The sequence below is a fragment of the Leptonotus elevatus genome, chromosome 6 (genome assembly GCF_054856555.1).
Source record: "Leptonotus elevatus isolate MCC_2025b chromosome 6, RoL_Lele_1.0, whole genome shotgun sequence".
NCBI lineage: Eukaryota > Metazoa > Chordata > Actinopteri > Syngnathiformes > Syngnathidae > Leptonotus > Leptonotus elevatus.
The window spans coordinates 17,105,073-17,122,142 of NC_141244.1; the positions used below are offsets into that span (position 1 = coordinate 17,105,073).

At 39.6% G+C, this 17,070-nt stretch overlaps 1 protein-coding gene across 2 annotated transcripts; it reads left to right on the forward strand.

Annotated features, from left to right (window-relative positions):
- Positions 1 to 952: 952 nt before the first annotated feature.
- On the forward strand, positions 953 to 16,176 carry esrp1 (epithelial splicing regulatory protein 1). Of its 2 annotated transcripts, none has more exons than XM_086079304.1 (15): positions 953 to 1,265; positions 1,557 to 1,715; positions 1,794 to 1,910; positions 3,517 to 3,625; positions 3,936 to 4,079; positions 4,472 to 4,526; positions 5,024 to 5,134; positions 5,218 to 5,350; positions 5,431 to 5,473; positions 5,719 to 6,038; positions 8,147 to 8,371; positions 8,448 to 8,700; positions 10,995 to 11,175; positions 12,876 to 13,008; positions 13,616 to 16,176. In XM_086079304.1, exons 1-15 carry the CDS (start codon positions 1,134 to 1,136, stop codon positions 13,748 to 13,750), a joined length of 2,250 nt encoding a protein of 749 aa, XP_085935430.1. In that variant the 5' UTR covers positions 953 to 1,133; the 3' UTR covers positions 13,751 to 16,176. The 2 variants fall into 2 exon arrangements, with proteins under 2 accessions (XP_085935430.1, XP_085935431.1); XM_086079305.1 differs by having other exon boundaries at positions 8,448 to 8,688.
- The last annotated feature ends 894 nt before the right edge of the window (positions 16,177 to 17,070 follow it).

A 17,070-nucleotide genomic window follows, 5' to 3' on the forward strand; every position in this document is an offset into this window, starting at 1 on the left:
TTTTTTTTGTCCATACGTTTGTCAATGTATTATTATTATTATTATTATTATTATTATTATTATTATTATTATTATTATTATTATTATTATTATTATTATTATTATTATAAATTTACATGTGTAGATAATTGGATAATTGCTTTATTATAAATAATTTAAAAAATATTAACAAACACTTTTAGGTATACATGGAAAACTATTTTGTTAAGTAGCAATAATTGTAGTGTATATGAAGTACAAAAAGAGCGCAAATTATTGATTTAATATGAAAAAAATTGTTATCAAACATTTCACAGAATAATTATAATTACATTAACAATGTTTTAACTTTTAAATAATGGATTTTCATTTTATTAAATAATTGGCAAATTATATTACAGTATAATTACATTCACAATAAAATAATGAAATAAAGCGCAGCATACATTATTATTTTTCATTAAAATTTACGTAAACTGTTTGACATGGCTTGCAAAATGTTGGTAACATAAAAAAACGCTTTTTCAAAAATAACACGCTAAATAATTTTATTTTAATTAATTATAAATCAAGTAATGAAAATACCAAGCCCATTATGTTCCATATATACTACAAAATATAACTAAAATACTGTAACCAATTTAAAGTATTTTATGTTATTAAATAATTGGCTATCTAATTACAATTACGTTAATTATTGATTATTGTATTATTATAAATGCTAACTATATACTATGACTACATTATTTCACCTTTTTTTTAATTGTTTTTTTTTTTTAATTATTATTTAAAAAAAAAATAACCATCTACGAATAACTTGGGCAATCTGTCCCGTTTATGAAAATAAAATAAATGAAACATATTTTGTGTCGTCTTCTGCCACGTCACTGGAGGAGGGTAGGAGGCGGCAGGTAGGTAAGTCACGTGACTCCCACAGGTAGCCGCTTCACTACAAAAACGACGTTCGGCCATTGCTCCGCGATGGTGGCTTCGGGAGGCTTCGCGTAAAAAAAAACAGCGAATTGAACCACGCCGACGAAGTCCGGAGGATCCCCGGAGCTCACCTTTTTGCTCCCTGGTGTCCAATTCGTTTGCTCCTCTTGACTTAAGTGTGGAGTTCGCGCAAGTATTTATTTACTTTCGACGGTCCTCGAATGACGGCGCAGGTAGACTACCTGGTGGTGCTGTGCGCCGCCACATCTGGCGCCAGCGGGGAGCTGCTGGGCTCCGACGAGAAGGAGCTAGCAAGGCTGGTGTGGCAGCAGGTGGATGTAAACAACAAAAAGGTAAACATTGAAGCCCTGCATAATACTTGTATGCTATTTATAAACGAGGAATACGCTTGTAAACGAGGTCACTTTTCAACTGGGTTCTAATGGCTTCATTTTTAATTAAAAAGTCGTCCAACAAAAGGTATAAACATTAAAAATGTCTTTTATTTTCATTGCAAATAATTTTGTATTGCACCCGAAGCCTGTTTGTAAAATGACGGCCAATTGGTTAAAGCTAAAATGATATATATCACACTTAGAAACTGTGTATTCCTTTGTTTCATGACTAACATGGTTTCTGTGAAGTTGGGCAAGGTGAACGAGCTGCTGATTAAACCTGAAGTGTCAGATGTGACGGATGAAAAAAAGGAGGAGGATGTGACGGAGGAGCTGGTGGAAGACGAAAATGAATCCGGGGCAGATTGTGTCTTTACAGCAAAGAGCCTGGAGACCGCTTTAAATACGGTAATATTTACTACAGTGACAGTCAAATGCGCAATGTCAGCCAAGTGACTTCATTTCTTTTTTCAAAACACTGTACAGTTCCATCTCCAGCTGACGAACGAGGTGAACAGCGCAGGTGCAGGCACGTCAGTCTGTTTATGTACCGACGGGCAGCTCCACATCCGTCAAGTGATTCACCCCGAGGCGGCCAGCAAGGTGAGCGATCTGAGAAGGTGAACGCCCCACAGCCGGGGCGGAGGTTCACTCACTCGCTCACACCTTTCTGCAGGAACCTTTTGCAGCGCACACACACACACATGCAGCCGCAAAGCATTGTTGTATCGGCGCGGCGTTCCCGGTTGAAGTTGCTCAGCTGAGATGTACTTAAGATGACTTGATGACTGCAACACACCCATGCGCATACCACATTTTAGCACAAAGTGTCACTGCCAACATTTTCCCACATCTTAAAAGACAACAAGCCCGAAAACTGCAGATTTGCTCAACTTGATATTTATTAAGGTCGTTTTCCACAAGTAGCGCACCTGTTGTGAGTGTGCATCTGTATTTGTTACACAAGGAAAGAGCCTTTTCCTCCACTTACTCAGAATGCCCTGACATTTTTTATGAGTCAACGTCAACACAAGTTACTCACTACCGAAAAGGAGCGAACATTAATTCCTCCGCCATATATAGAGATCTTCAAATAATGAATATCACACTTAATTTATTAGCAAAATCCTTGACAGCCCTTAAGTCTCTACAGGGGTGCGCTAATTCACAATACAAACGGAAATGATTTATTTTTCCCAATGCTAATCGAAAACCAATTCACGTAACATTTTTTTGGTACGAAATACCGCTCGTACGGCCGCACATATCGCACATACCAAAAATCGTCACTGTCACAAAGCAAATTTATGCAGAACATGCACGTGAGAACAGGAGAGAATCGACATAGCCTATTGAGTGATGGTAAAAGAAACAAATCCACTTGGTGTGCTTGGCCAAATGGGGAAATTATCCTTATTGTGGACCAACCACAGCACAGGTTCAGCATGGTGGTAATTTGCGGTATTTGCAAATAATCACGGACCTCTTCATGTGTAGTGGAATAATTTCTCGTTCCATTTTGATAGTACAGGCTGAAAAGTCGTTCAAAATCCTGCTCAAACTTGGCTAAAACTCCTTTTACTGCACAGCAAAATTGGTAGTGTTATTTCAACACCTACAGAGTTAAATTTAACTCTTCAGATGTGTCTATATTGGTCCACACTAAATATAGTTAAAACAATACTTTTGAAAGTGTTAAAAAAAAGTGAGATGGACTTAAAACAACTCTGATGGTAGTTACATTTAACACTGGTCAGTGTTGATTTTACAGTGTTAAAATTGTACACCAACTAGTGTTTTATTTAAAAAAAATCAAAACAAGTTGCTGTCATTACACAGAGATGGACTTAAAACAACTCTGACAGTAGTTGAATTTAACACTGCCCAGTGTTGATTTTACACTACAATAGTGTGTAGTGTTAAAATATTACACTAACTAGTGTTGTATTTTTTTAACACAAAACAAGTTGCTGTTATTAACACTACAAATGTTAATATTAACTAATGTGTTAAATTAACACAGCCAGAGTTGAAAATACCAAACTTTACCACTCCAATTTTTGCCATGTGGTTCAAATATAGAAGACAGTTGAACCCTCAAGCTAGGAGCGACTAGCCGTCATTGATGTTATGCTATGAAGGTCATTGAGGAGTGTTAAAATCTAAAGTAAACAAGTTCTAAATGGTCACTCACGTCTTACCCCTCCAGAACGTCCTGGTCCCAGACTGTTTCTACTCCTTCTTTGACCTCCGTAAAGAGTTCAAGACGCACTTCCCCTCCGACCTCAGTACTTTGGATGTTTACACCATGGTGGAGTGTATCCTTTACACGTGCGGCATGCGCCGAAAACCCTTTCACTTTTGCTGCACTTTGTCAATTGCTTATGGCGAGAGCGCACAGGCTACAAATGAGCCTTGTGGTGTTTGTGTCATGAATTCACGTTTTGAAATGCAAATGACCTCGCACCTTGTTGAGCACCCGTTTAAAGTGTGTGTTTATCTAGCAGGGCAAGCCCTACATACAACACACCCTCTGGAACAGGAAACAATTTCGTACCTTAGCCTCTTGTCAGTTTCTTTCTTTTGTCACAACATTGTCATTGTTTTCTTGACTGCCGGCGTGTTCAGCTTTAAGCATACCAGTAGAAGCACCTGCTACGTGCGGCTCCGTGGCTACACAGGATCCTTCAGCCACATTGCCACCACAAGTAGCGGTGCAGCAGGTCCAGATGATGGCCAAAATCGTACTGAGCTTGCTTTCTGAGCCACTATGTGAGTACGGCACGCCCACTGTACTTGACTACCAATGACACAGTTGGCTCATACTCTTAATTGAACTACGTTACTCATTGGTAAGTGTTGTCCATGCTAAAGCTACATACAGCTAATCTAAAGACATCTCATACCATGTACACATTTTCTGCTTTTATAAATATAATAAGTCTCATTTCTACATTTACGTTGACCACCAAAATGTTAGAAATTGCTCTCACAATCAACATGTCTGTAAATGACTTCCGCAATAATAAACATATTGTTAGATTAATATCGCTTTAACAGCATCATTATCTTCTTTTGTAAAGCTAGACTTTTTTTCTTAGAATTTTGTATTTACACACAATAATTACCGGTAATTACATTTTTGTCACTATGATTTATTGCAGGTCACACATTCTCTAACCCGGAAAGAGTTAATGAGAAGTTTGAGACGGGTACATGGTAAGTAATGTTTACTCCAGTCTACTGCAGTTATCCTTTTCAGGTCAAAGTCAAATCAAAACATTCCTTTAATAATATGCTCCATGCGCCCAATTAATCTAAACAAAACATTCTGTTTAATATTGCATATTGTGGAATATGAATTAAGTAGCATCCATTTCAGGAGGCGGCCATTTTGTCTCTTACTGTCGACTGAAAATGACACCACAGTGCCGAAGGGCTCGGATACCGACCAATCATAGCTCACCTGTTTTCTGAGTTAGGTCATGTGACGTTTGCAACCTGAGCCGTGATTGGTCATTACCTGAGCCCAGCAACCGTGATGTCATTTTCAGTTGACAGCAAGAAGCAAAATGGCCGCCTCCTGAAATGGTGGATTTTGCTGCATATCCCACATTCATTCCACAAACGTAACGGAACCTTTTATTGCAAAGAACATTTTTCATTCACTTCCCTCTTAAAGTCACAAACACTTCACCTTGAATATTTGTTTGCAGCAGTAAAATGGAGAAAGTAAGTGACAGCACCGTAATCAGGGCCAGAGGGTTGCCATGGCAATCCTCAGACCAGGACATTGCCCGATTCTTCAGCGGACTAAATATTGCCAAGTGAGTGTGTTCGCATAAATGCAAGGAAACCCTAAAGCACATGTGAAAACATGTCTGACGGGATATTGGTTGGTGTCGCGCAGAGGAGGGGCGGCACTGTGCCTTAACGCGCAGGGGAGGAGGAACGGCGAGGCCCTTGTTCGTTTTGTCAGCGAAGAACATCGAGACCTGGCGCTGCAAAGGCACAAACATCATATGGGCAACAGATACATCGAGGTAACCTGTCGGCAGACGCTCAACACTTCGCCTACCGCTCATGACATAATTGTATAATGGGCCACGTTTTTTCATTGCAGGTTTACAAGGCGACTGGGGAAGACTTCCTGAAGATAGCAGGAGGTGAGGCTAACAAAATAGCTGAAATGTTCTTTCTTTAGACTGCAAACTAGTTAAGACTCAACAGTGTCTTAATTGTTTGAACAAGTTTCAGCCTAAAGAATTCCGAGTGATCACTTACAAAAGTATTTTTGAAGTGTAGCCAAAACAAAGCTGGCAAAACAAGGGACTTTTTGTATCTGTTGTTCCAAAACAATAATAGCGTCCAATTAAGATTTTATTTTTTATTTTTTTTAAACCTGTGCCAGGTACGTCCAACGAAGTAGCCATATTCCTGTCGCGCGAGGACCAGATCATCGTGAGGATGCGAGGCCTTCCTTTCACGGCCACGCACGAGCAGGTGCTCGCCTTCTTCTCGCCGGAGGACGGACTCAAAGACACGTGTCCGGTCAGCGGAGGGAGGGACGGCATCCTGTTTGTGCGCTACCCGGACGGTCGACCCACCGGCGACGCCTTTGTGCTGTTCGCCTGCGATGAACATGCGCAGTGTGCGCTCAGGAAACACAAGGAGATCCTTGGAAGAAGATATATTGAGTTGTTCAAGAGCACGGCAGCGGAGGTCCAGCAGGTACTTTCAATGTATAATTGGAAATGGTTTGACAGATTGTTTGCACGTGTAAGTGTGACTTTGTTCTGAATTATTTGCTCGAAGCACTAAAGTCGGATTTATGGGTGGGCCGTGTGTTTACCTTTACACAGTAACTGTAGTAAGTTCTCCTTTGTCCTCTGTTCATTCTGCCTTGCGTCGTCAATGCCCCGCCAGATGAAAACATGTGGACTGCTTCTATGCACATCCACGCAGGCTCCTTTCAGTTTTATTGGTCAACTCCAGACATGCAAACATACGGAGGTCCTGTTGGTGACAAGCCAGCTCCTTGCCGAGACGACGACATTCGAAAAATCGGATTCAAACTTGCGTACTTTGTATGTATACTATACACATTAGTGCTGTCAAGCGAATACATTTTCCACATAATTTTCTGCGAGTCATCCCGAAACGAAAACAAATTGTTAATGAGAAATGAAACATGACAAAAGTGAGTTTGCGTGAGCACGTTCAAAAATCCTGAATGTTCAACATGGAGCGTGATTAATCGTGATTAATCGCGGAACGAATCCCGAAATGAAAAAAAATTGTTAATGAGAAATGAAACATGACAAAAGTAAGTTTGCGTCAGCACATTCAAAAATCCTGAATACATTTTCCATACAATTTTCCGCAATTAATTGCATTTAATTCCGATTAATGACTGAACAAATCGCGCAACGAAAAAAAAAAAAAAAAGAGAAATAAAACATGACAAAAGTGAGTTTGCGTGAGCACATTCAAAAATCCTGAATGTTCAACGTGGAGCGTGATTAATCACGATTAATCACATTTTCTACATTTTCTACTTCTACTTTTTCTTCAAAGCTTGTGACAGTTATAGAGTAAAATCTTGAAATGAATGTAAAATCATCAAATAGAAATTCTATTTAGAATCAAACACTGTTCTAATAGAATATATCTGTAAAATACAACTGTTAAACAAAACAATCAAAATGGACTAAGCTTCACAGGCCGTATTTTTTTCCATAGAAACAATTCTCAGAACTTCTCGGTTCCGGGTTTAGTTGTGCCCATAAGCAGCACACTTCAGAAGGGTTGATTTGCGAGGCCCAATGGAGAGAACGCAAAGAGGTACGCAAGACGTACAACTAATATGCTATTTGAAATTGGCTTTGTCAAGTGTACAAATTAGTTGAGATTTCCCCAACAAGCGTCAAGCAAAACTGAAAATAAAACTATCTATAGTCCGTGTTTTTTTTGTTTGTTTTTTACCGCTTGAAAGAATTTAAATGAATTTCCAGAGTTAATGGTTTAATTTTGACAGCCCTAATACATACGCTGCAAAATGTATATTATTTGGACTGCAGGGCGTGTATTAAGGATAACTCTATTGTAGTCAAATTCAAATCCGTATTAAAAAAAAAATAGTTAATTTGAATCACTGTCCCTACCACACCAAAATTCAAATGGTAGTGTCCCATTACTATAGCCCTAACATTGAATCAGAAAGTAGCCTGCTGACTGCAGTTTAAATATAATAAGTAATTTTTTTACTTGTTTTAGAGAATGTCTGGGATGCAAATGATTGTGGCTAATACATGAATGAATGTAGCATTATAGCATTTTTTAGTGGCATTTTTTTCCCTTCACTCTTATTAGAGGGATTTATTTTCTCTTTTGCCATTAGAGTAAATATAGAGGTGACACAATGATGGTATTAAATGTCTTATATCATCTTCCGTTTACAGCAGTTCTTCTCAAATAGGGAACGTGTTTGTTTTTCTTTTTTTGCTGAACTTGAAAAAAAATGTAATTGGACATCCACTACAGTAGGTGGCAGTAGTGCTCTCATAGTCAGGGAGTGCGCAAGGAATATTAGGCGTACTTACAACCATTTTATAGACAAATAATACTATTTATGATAATATTTTTTTCTTCCTGGGGGGCGTAAATGAGAAGATTTAGAATATTAATGTTTATTATCAAGCCGAAAATGTGAATTTAATTGAATTGTCCTATTTACTATTTGATAAATAAAGTCCTAAGAATCTTTCTTGAGGATTATTGTCAAACAAGTCCATTTGGACCTTCTGTACCTTTCATTAATGTACCATTTCGTGTTACAGGTGCTGAACCGCTACTTGTCTGCCCCCCTGATCTCCGTGGCCCCCGCCCCCTTGCTGTCAGTGTTGCCCGCGGTGTCTCTCCTGCCCCCTCCCATCCTCGTGAGAGACTGCCTGAGGCTGCGAGGTTTGCCGTACTCGGCAAGCATAGAGGACATCCTCAACTTCTTGGGTGAATTCACCCACGACATCCGACCGCATGGCGTGCACATGGTCCTCAATCAACAAGTAAAACACCGTACCGAAGAAAAGGGAAATCGGCTTATAGTCGGAATTCTTCGATAATATCCGAGTGTGTTCTTAGGGTCGGCCATCGGGCGACTGCTTTATCCAAATGACGTCGGCCGAGCGAGCGCTTTCGGCCTCGCAGCAGCTCCACAAGCACGTGATGTCCTGCCAGCACGGGCCCAACAGCCGCTACGTGGAGGTGTTCCCCTGCAGCGCCGAAGAGATGGGCCTGGTGCTGATGGGAGGCTCGCTCTCGCACACGCACACACACACACACAGCCGCAACAGGAGTGGGACGGGGCTCAGCCCGCCGCCATGTAAGTCCAGACGTAAGTGCTGCTGGGAGCTGGGGGTGCTTCGGGCCTGCAGGGGTAGGTGGGCTCCTGCCTTGGGGGCGGGGTTGCTGGGGTTTCTCCAATCTAGAATCGTGGACTGGACATACTGGAAAATTCACAACTGTGTGTGTGGGGACTCTTAAAAGGGAAGTCAACCCCCCCCAAAAGAATATTGACGATAATGTGTTCTATGCAGCCCCACTCTAAATACGGTATTCTGGTCAATATTATGTTAGCGGAATATTAAGGGTTCAGCAGCAAAATCCAGCAGTTTTTATCAATATCGAAAGGCGACCATTTTGCCACTTGCTGTCGAGTGAAAATAATTTATGTCATAATTTCTCAGGTAACAACCAATCACAGCTCAGCTGTAGAAAACAGGTGAGCTGTGATTGGACGTTATCTGAGCATTTTGCTGGATTTTGCTGCATAACTTATATTCCACAAATGTAATATTAAAGGGATACTTGACTCATTGAGCCATTTTCAGCAGTAAAAAGTTAATATTTTGTCCAGAATGAATTTGATAACTTCCTTATTTATCTTGTACAATTAATATTTTTAAAAACTGCTTTTTCCACTTGCTGTCAACTGAAGATGACATCATAACGACCAATCATGGCTCACCTGTTTTCTGGGTTTGGTCAGCAAACTGAGCCATGATTGGTCGTTACCTACTTCCTCAGCACAGGCAATGTCATCTTCGGTCAACAGCAAGTGGTGAAATTCATTTTTAAAGATATTAATTGTAAATAACAATAGTGAAGTTATCAAATTCATTCTGGACGAAATATGAACTTTTTACCGCTGAAAATGGCTCAATGAGTCAAGTTTCCTTTCATCTGAATTTCATGTTTAGACTAGTGAGGCCACATATTATTATTATTATTGTCAAAAAAAAATTATGGTTGACTTCCCTTTAATGAATTAGTGTGATTAATCACTAGTCTGCATGCCAAATGTTACTCTTCCAACGTGGACCTGAATCTGAATTCACATTGCAGTTCACACCAGACGCATGTTTGTTACACTCCCTTTCACTTTTTGACGTCATTTTGCATAAAAAATAGGAGGGGTAAAAATGTGGCAAAGGGCTTGTGTCTTAAGTCTCCAGTCTTACCAGTTCGTCTTGGTCGTGGAGTAGAGTGGCACACCTGTTGCGCTCATCTGGTTAATTCCGCAAAAGGTGGGTGGGGCTTAAAAATCAGACATGACTGCTGACAGAAATGAGCTTGTTTTCCCAAAGGCTGATTATTGATGCGTTAATGATCACACCAGTGAACAGGACACAACGCAAACTGGAGACAGAATTGAGGTCATGTTGGGACAAGTTGTAACTTTTATGACTGGCAATAAATGTCAAATCGTGAGTTCCTGCTCTATACAACCACATATAATGCCCGTAGCCAGAAGGGAGAGAGATCAATACAAAACTCCCAAAAATATTAAAGAGGAATTCAACTTTGAACATTTCTTGACAATAATATGTTATATGTGACCTCACTAATTTAACCATGACATTGTGATAAATATTACATTTGTAAAATATGAGTTATGCAGCAAAATCCAGTCGTTTTTTATCCATCTCAGGGGGCGGCCATTTTGCCAATTGCTGTCGACGGAAGATGACATCACAGTTGCTCAGGGCTCAGGCAATGACCAATCACACCTGTTTTCTGAAGCTGAACTGTGATTGGTTGTTACATGAGACCTGTGCAACTGTGATGTCATTTTCACTTGACAACAAGTGGCAAAATGGCGGCCTTCTGATATTGATCAAAGCAGCTGGATTTTGCTGCTTAACTCATATTCCACTAACACAATATTAACCAGAATACCGTATTTGGACTAGTGGGGCTGCATAGAACATATTGTTGTGAAGAATTCTTTTTTGGGGTTGACTTGCCCTTAAGAAATATGATGTAAAATCTATACAACATTGACTCATCACATTTCCAGCATTGAGACTTTGCCTAATTTTGGAAAGTAGAGCCAAATCCAAGGAGGGTGACAATTGCAAACCACGGCCACACACACTTCACTTTCAACTCACTGCCATTGACGGCTATAGACGTCAAAGCTCTACTGTAATTGGACTGGCAAGCCAATTACTCTACATTTTGACAACGTGGCACACAACATTTGTGTGTCCAGTGAAGTGCACGTGGTCATTGTTTGCAAGCGTGCATGAGCGCCTCTCCTAAAGCGCGCCACAATCGTGATCACGTCTTTGCGTTAGCACGCTTCAAGTGGACTGACGTCTTTTGTTTCCGTTATCTCTGTTCCAGGTTTATCTCCGCCATCCTACCCCTTCACCCCCACCCCGCCCGTCCTGCCTACTGAGGCCGCCGCCGCCCTTTACCCTCCGCTGGGCCAGGTGTTGCTAGGTCCTCGGCCCCTCGCCCTGGGGCATGCCTACTACCCGTCCTCGGCGCAGCTATATATGAACTACGCAACCTATTATCCCAGGTAAGCAGCTAGCATTTTGACTAACTTGCTAACATTTAATAATTAATTGATGCGGAGGCATTGATCAGGTTAATTTCTCACAATAATTAGGAAACATGTAAACGACAACATTCCTAGGAAATCACAATGTCCCGCCACCGGTGAGCTATTTTAACAACAGGTCTGCAGGGAGACTGGTGTGGTCCTTGAGAGCCAACATCAGGTCTAACCTGCCTCTGTGCAGATTAAGCCATAAAGCATGCATGAGTTACACTCGCCACGAAAATAGAACCTTACGCGTTGAAATGAGGCGTCCTACGGCAAGCGTTGTTGGTCAATTAAACACGTGGCTTAGCTTTAGAAGAGATGCAGACGGCGAGTTTTAGATGCCAGGGAAAAGTAATGCCTTCATTCTAATGATGGTCCGCCTCCAAGTTTTGGTATGCACCATTACACACTGTCAGGTTTAGTTGCCTTGAGCTTGTTTGCTAGGTTTGTCACCGCACCGCAAATTTTTCAAAAATGTCGGTAGGCATCCATGGCGATCAGGGCCTGACATGTTTACCAATCCCATAACTTTCAGTCGTTTCATGTTTTGTTTTTTGAAATGTCCAGTTTTTGAGTAAATGGATGGAAATTAAAATAGTTTTTTTAACCGGATTATAAAATGATTGATTGATTGAACATATACAGATTACAAAATAAAAGCTGAAGAAAGAAAATAATCATCAGTAGTGTCATAGTGAACATGCTCAAAGGGAGTAAGAAGTGCAAGGTTATCTAATCCTACCCCCTATTACTCATTTCATATTCATATCTTAGTAAGTTATTCACATTTAACTCATTCACAGCCATTGACGGCTATAGACATCAAAAATGAATTTGAACTATTAGTTTCACATTTTTTCCGCTTTTATTAACAAGAGTATGAAAACCTAGAAAAAAATTGATTCTGTAATGTAATCTGTGATTAATCTTGAGTTAAGTAGTGAAGTCATGTGATTAATTACAATGAATAATTCTAATCGCCTAAAGCCCCTAATAAAAAAAAAAAAGAAAAGAGAAAAGATTATAAAAAATTAGGGGCGTCAGACGATTAAATGTTTTAAATTGTAATTAATCGATTCATCACAAATGTTATATCTGTTGTAAATGCACAGTAAAAAAAATTCTAGGTTTTCATACTCTTGTTAACAAAAGTGGAAAAAAATGTGAAACTAATATAGTTCAAATGAATTTTTGACATCTCTAGCCGTCAATGGCAGTGAATGAGCTAATAATGTATCATTTTAAAAAAAGAAAACAATAAAAAATAATAAATGGTGAATAAAATAGAAGAGGCAATTCATTGATTAATTAATTAATTATACAAAGGATTCTTCTCAATTAAGTTAAGTAAAGAATCACCCCTGGCCATTTTTCAGGGATTTCCAGTATTCCCCGAAAAGCAACATTTATTATTTCAGGCCTCACTCTACTTTTTCAAAGCGAGGAATGCCGTCTGACTTTTCTGGTGTGACCTTCCGGGGCAAAGATAGTTAATAACTCAACTTCATGGTATTAGAAACATCTTAACATGGGTGAGCTGTGTGTTGAGCTTTCTGCCATTTTGAAAGAAGGTCAACTGTATTATGTACTTTTGTGACACCTTTTGCTAATAAACGCGCACTTTCACATGCATAAACAACTTGTCTTTTAATTTTTCTCCCCCTTCCCCACAGCCCACCTGGTTCTCCCACTACTGTCGGATTCTTCCCCTCCCCTTCTGCCCTCTCCTCCCCCGGGGGGTTGATGCGCATGCCGGGTCTGACCTACAACAGCAAAGACCTCATTAACGCAGTGCAAGGCTATCAGGTAAATGAAGCCACTTCTGTGCTCGCCAGTGTTAATCACCGCCTCCCTACAATCCAAAGGTTCTAATACAGATCTCCTGGTGTGGAGTGCGTGTGTAGCCAGACGCGCCGCGTTTGCCTGGAGGCTCGCAAACGAGTTTATCCTGTCTCCTCTCCCTGCTCCGTGACTCTCACTCTCCCGCTGCTTGCTTCGACTTGTATTCGCCGAGCCTCATGTCAGCGTAGAATGGAGATAGTCAGAAATGTGATTAAAAACGAAAAGCCGGTGGGTTTATGTTGGGGTCTGCGTGGCCTTTTTGTATGATCTCTTTTCACCCTCTTGCTGTCAATCATTCGTCCCCTCAGCGCACCTCAGGTGATGCTCTAGTTTGCTCTTGACCCCGGCCGGGACGTTGTAGCCTAAAGAATGGGTGTGTTTTTTGGATTAGCGAATGCTCAAGGCAAGGGGGGAATTTACGGGTCATCACGAGGGAGGGAACCAATTGTAATTTCTGTGACAAAATAGATAAAATACAGAAAAAATCATGGAGTGAATGACAAACCCCATTTTTGGGGGAATCTGCACCCAAACTTAACTGAATGCTTCCTTGTCCTGGAATTTTGTCCAGACTGCCATGGAGCCGGTCTCCGTCCTGAGCAGCAGCCTGATTGGCCAACCGGGTGCAGGCGAGCCTCCCGTCGTGTCCCTCCCCGCCCTGATGCCCAAGCCTTCCGGACACTACCTGGACCTGAGCCTGCTCTAAGCCTCGAACACGTATTGTTAGCTTTTTTTCAAAGTAGTCTTATTTATATCTTCAAAAACAGCCACTATTATATTTTATACCATGTATGGCTTTAGCCAAAAAAAAAACAATTTGTCTTTTATTGCACAATGTGTATCTTTAAAAAAAAAAAAAAAAAAGCTTTGTAGATTTTTTTTCCAATACGTTACATTATTTGAATAATCACTATTATGTATTTGCTAGCCAAAGTAGTAAAGAATGACTTTGTAGCAAGAGAGCTCAATGTTTCAAGCTTCTCCGTGAAGAGAGAAAATGTGTGCGAGTGCGTGCATGTGTTGAATGAGAGTACAATATGTGTTGTGTTTTTACAAAGCAGCATTTGGGCCACACTGAGAGAAAAAAAATCGAATAAAGTAATATTATGAGGTGGAAAAAAAAGTTATTTTTACTAAATGTAATTTTGTGAAAAAAAAAATTATTTGTAAGATTTTGCAATTTCATGAGGAATTGAAAAATATTTTAATATTCTAATATTGTAATGTGAGATTAAAGTGGTAATATGAAAAAAAGAGGACAGTTCCGAGAAAAGTTTTCTATTTTACAAAAACTATTTAATATTCGGAGAAAAAAAAAACATGCGAGAAAGTGTAATGAGGGGGTAAAGGCTTTTTTTTCACTTAGTGTAAAGGAAAAATATATATTTTTAATTTGTAATCTTGTAAAATTGAAGTTGTAATCCTAACAAAGCAACAACAACAAAAATCAATAAATAAATAAAAACTATATATATATATATATATATGATGTTTTTAAATGTCACATTATTCTCTTATTCAGACTTTTTTTTATGGGGGGGATAATTTATGAGAAAAAAATGTTTTTAATACCCCCCAAAAGTTATTTTTTTTCTATTTTCAGGGAGTAATGTGCAAATAAAGTTAAAACAAATAATAAAATAATGCCTCCCCCGGCAAACTTGCTACAAGACCAAAGTTGACATTTTTAAAAGAGTGATATTACAATAATTTTTTTAATAATCTTACAAATTATTAGTTTTTTCCCTATGTTATTGTTGCAATTTTATGAGTACAAAGCCATAACATCGTTCTTTTTTTTATTTAAAACAAGTCCTAATCCTACAAGAATAGTCAGATTTTGTTTTCACTAAAATGGTCAAAATGTTACAAAATCAAATTGTAAACAAAAAAAGATGCAATCTAATGAGAATAATGTCGGAATTTGAGCAACAGTTTAAAATTTCACAAACCAACCTTTAATGTGACAATTTGGAATAATATCAGGAAATGTATTTTTAAACTCTCTACACTCTAAATAGTACTTTATTATTATTTTTAGCATATTTTTTTCTTGTCATTGTGGCCCTCCCACTCCTTGTTGTCCATGTTTTAATAGCTAATCTGTTTCTATAATACACGTGATGTGTGTGGTTTTTTTTATCCACCTCCAGTACACACGGATTGTATTGGAAGCTCAAGTGCATGAAGAAGTTAGCAGTTCAACCTTCCGATGTTTACACAGGTGCCATTACCAATGCACTGCTAATCAATGCTTATAACGGCACGGCAGGATGTTTCAATGCTGGCTTATGTTACACTGCGAGTCGCTGTCAAGTTTCACTGAGCTGCCGAGAATGAGAGTGGGCTAACTCCATTTGGCTCTTTTTGCGGGGTGGGGAGGAGTGTTGAGGTTTCCCCATTAAAATTAATGGAATTATCTTGTGTGCCAAAAAATACCAACAACAAAAATTTGAGCATTTTTCAATAATATATATATTTTAAGAATATATGCCTGTGAGTATTCTTGTATGGGTTGACACTTGTTTCAGATATAAGTTGTTTAAAGGTTTATAATTACTACAACATTGATGCTAATTTTTGTTAGCCTGTCTAGCGTTTTGATTGTGTGTTAGCATTAAGCTAGCAGATTTAGACAATCCACAAGTTCTAATTGTCTTTACGTTTAGGTGCCCAAGATGAAAAAAAAGTGCAGAGTGAAATAATGAACTGCCCCCTACGTGTCAAAATTGGAGCTTAACCACGAGTATTAATTTCTGCACTTATCTTAAAAAATAACAAAAAACGAAGTTAGCCCACTCTTGCTCTCAGTGGCTCGTTTGCTTTTGAATGTGCCCTACAATTATTTGTTGCCAATATTGTTGTGCCTTTTGTTGGAGATTCAACCAGCGCTCCGGTTGTTTGTAACCTTAGCGTTCGCTTACTCTCTCCAAGAGGACTTGAAGATCTCATCTTACCTCGTGAAGATGGACAATTAAGATCTGATTAGACATTTCTCCACTAAAGGCCGCTGAATAAACAGAAACTGTAGCTGCGGATTGAATACATTTACATTGTGAACGGATGTTTTGTGTATGTAGCAGGACTGGAAGGTCCTGCTGAGAAATAAACGTATTATGACATTTGCCACCACTGACTTGCAGTATTCACTTTGTGTCTAAGAGGGGGTGACAATTAGTGGCCCGAAGGTTAGAGTGGGAACTCCCTCGCATGGTCCACAATGATTACACACACATATTCTAGTGGTGGTTATTTTCCACAAAGAGGAAGAATGCCAGAACAGGAAAAAAGGGGAAGAAAGAAGGAAAGCAGACAAAAAGCATGTCACAGCCCCTCAGGGAAGATTTGTCATTGGTGTAATTTAATATCAGCGTGCACCCCACCCTGCCTCTTAAACATGCCGACTCTTACACTTATCACTGCATGGATAATCTGAAGCAGGGGTGGCCAAGTTCGATCCTGGAGAGCCCCTACCCAGCCTGTTTTCCTTGTTTCTCTCCACTAACGCACCTGATTCATGATCAGGATTGTTATCAGGCTTCTGCAAAGCTTGCCGATTAGCTGATCATTAGATTCAGCTGCACTGCAGGAGGGAAACATGGAAAACAGGCTGTATAGGGGTTCTCGAGGACTGGACTTGGGCACCACTGATTTGAAGTATCTCCGCATTGTTTTCTCCCCGCACATTTTTATTTAATAAATTGCAGAAAAAGAGTTTTGAGTGTTACTGTATATTGAATGTACTGAAAAACATTCACATCTACTTTATTTTTTTTAGATAGATAGCGAGATAGATACTGTAGCTAGCGAGATAGATGGATACTGTAGCTAGCTAGCTAGCTAGATAGACGGATGGATACTGTTTCCCGGCTAGCCAGGTAACACCTTGAGATACCTTCTGAAGAGCTGGATGAAGTGGTCTGGGCATCCCTGCTAAAAATGCTGCCCTCGGAAGAAAATGGATGGATGATTGATTAGCTGGTAGAATTCACATGTTCCCAGAGTTTGTAATTCGTCATTGTCAGA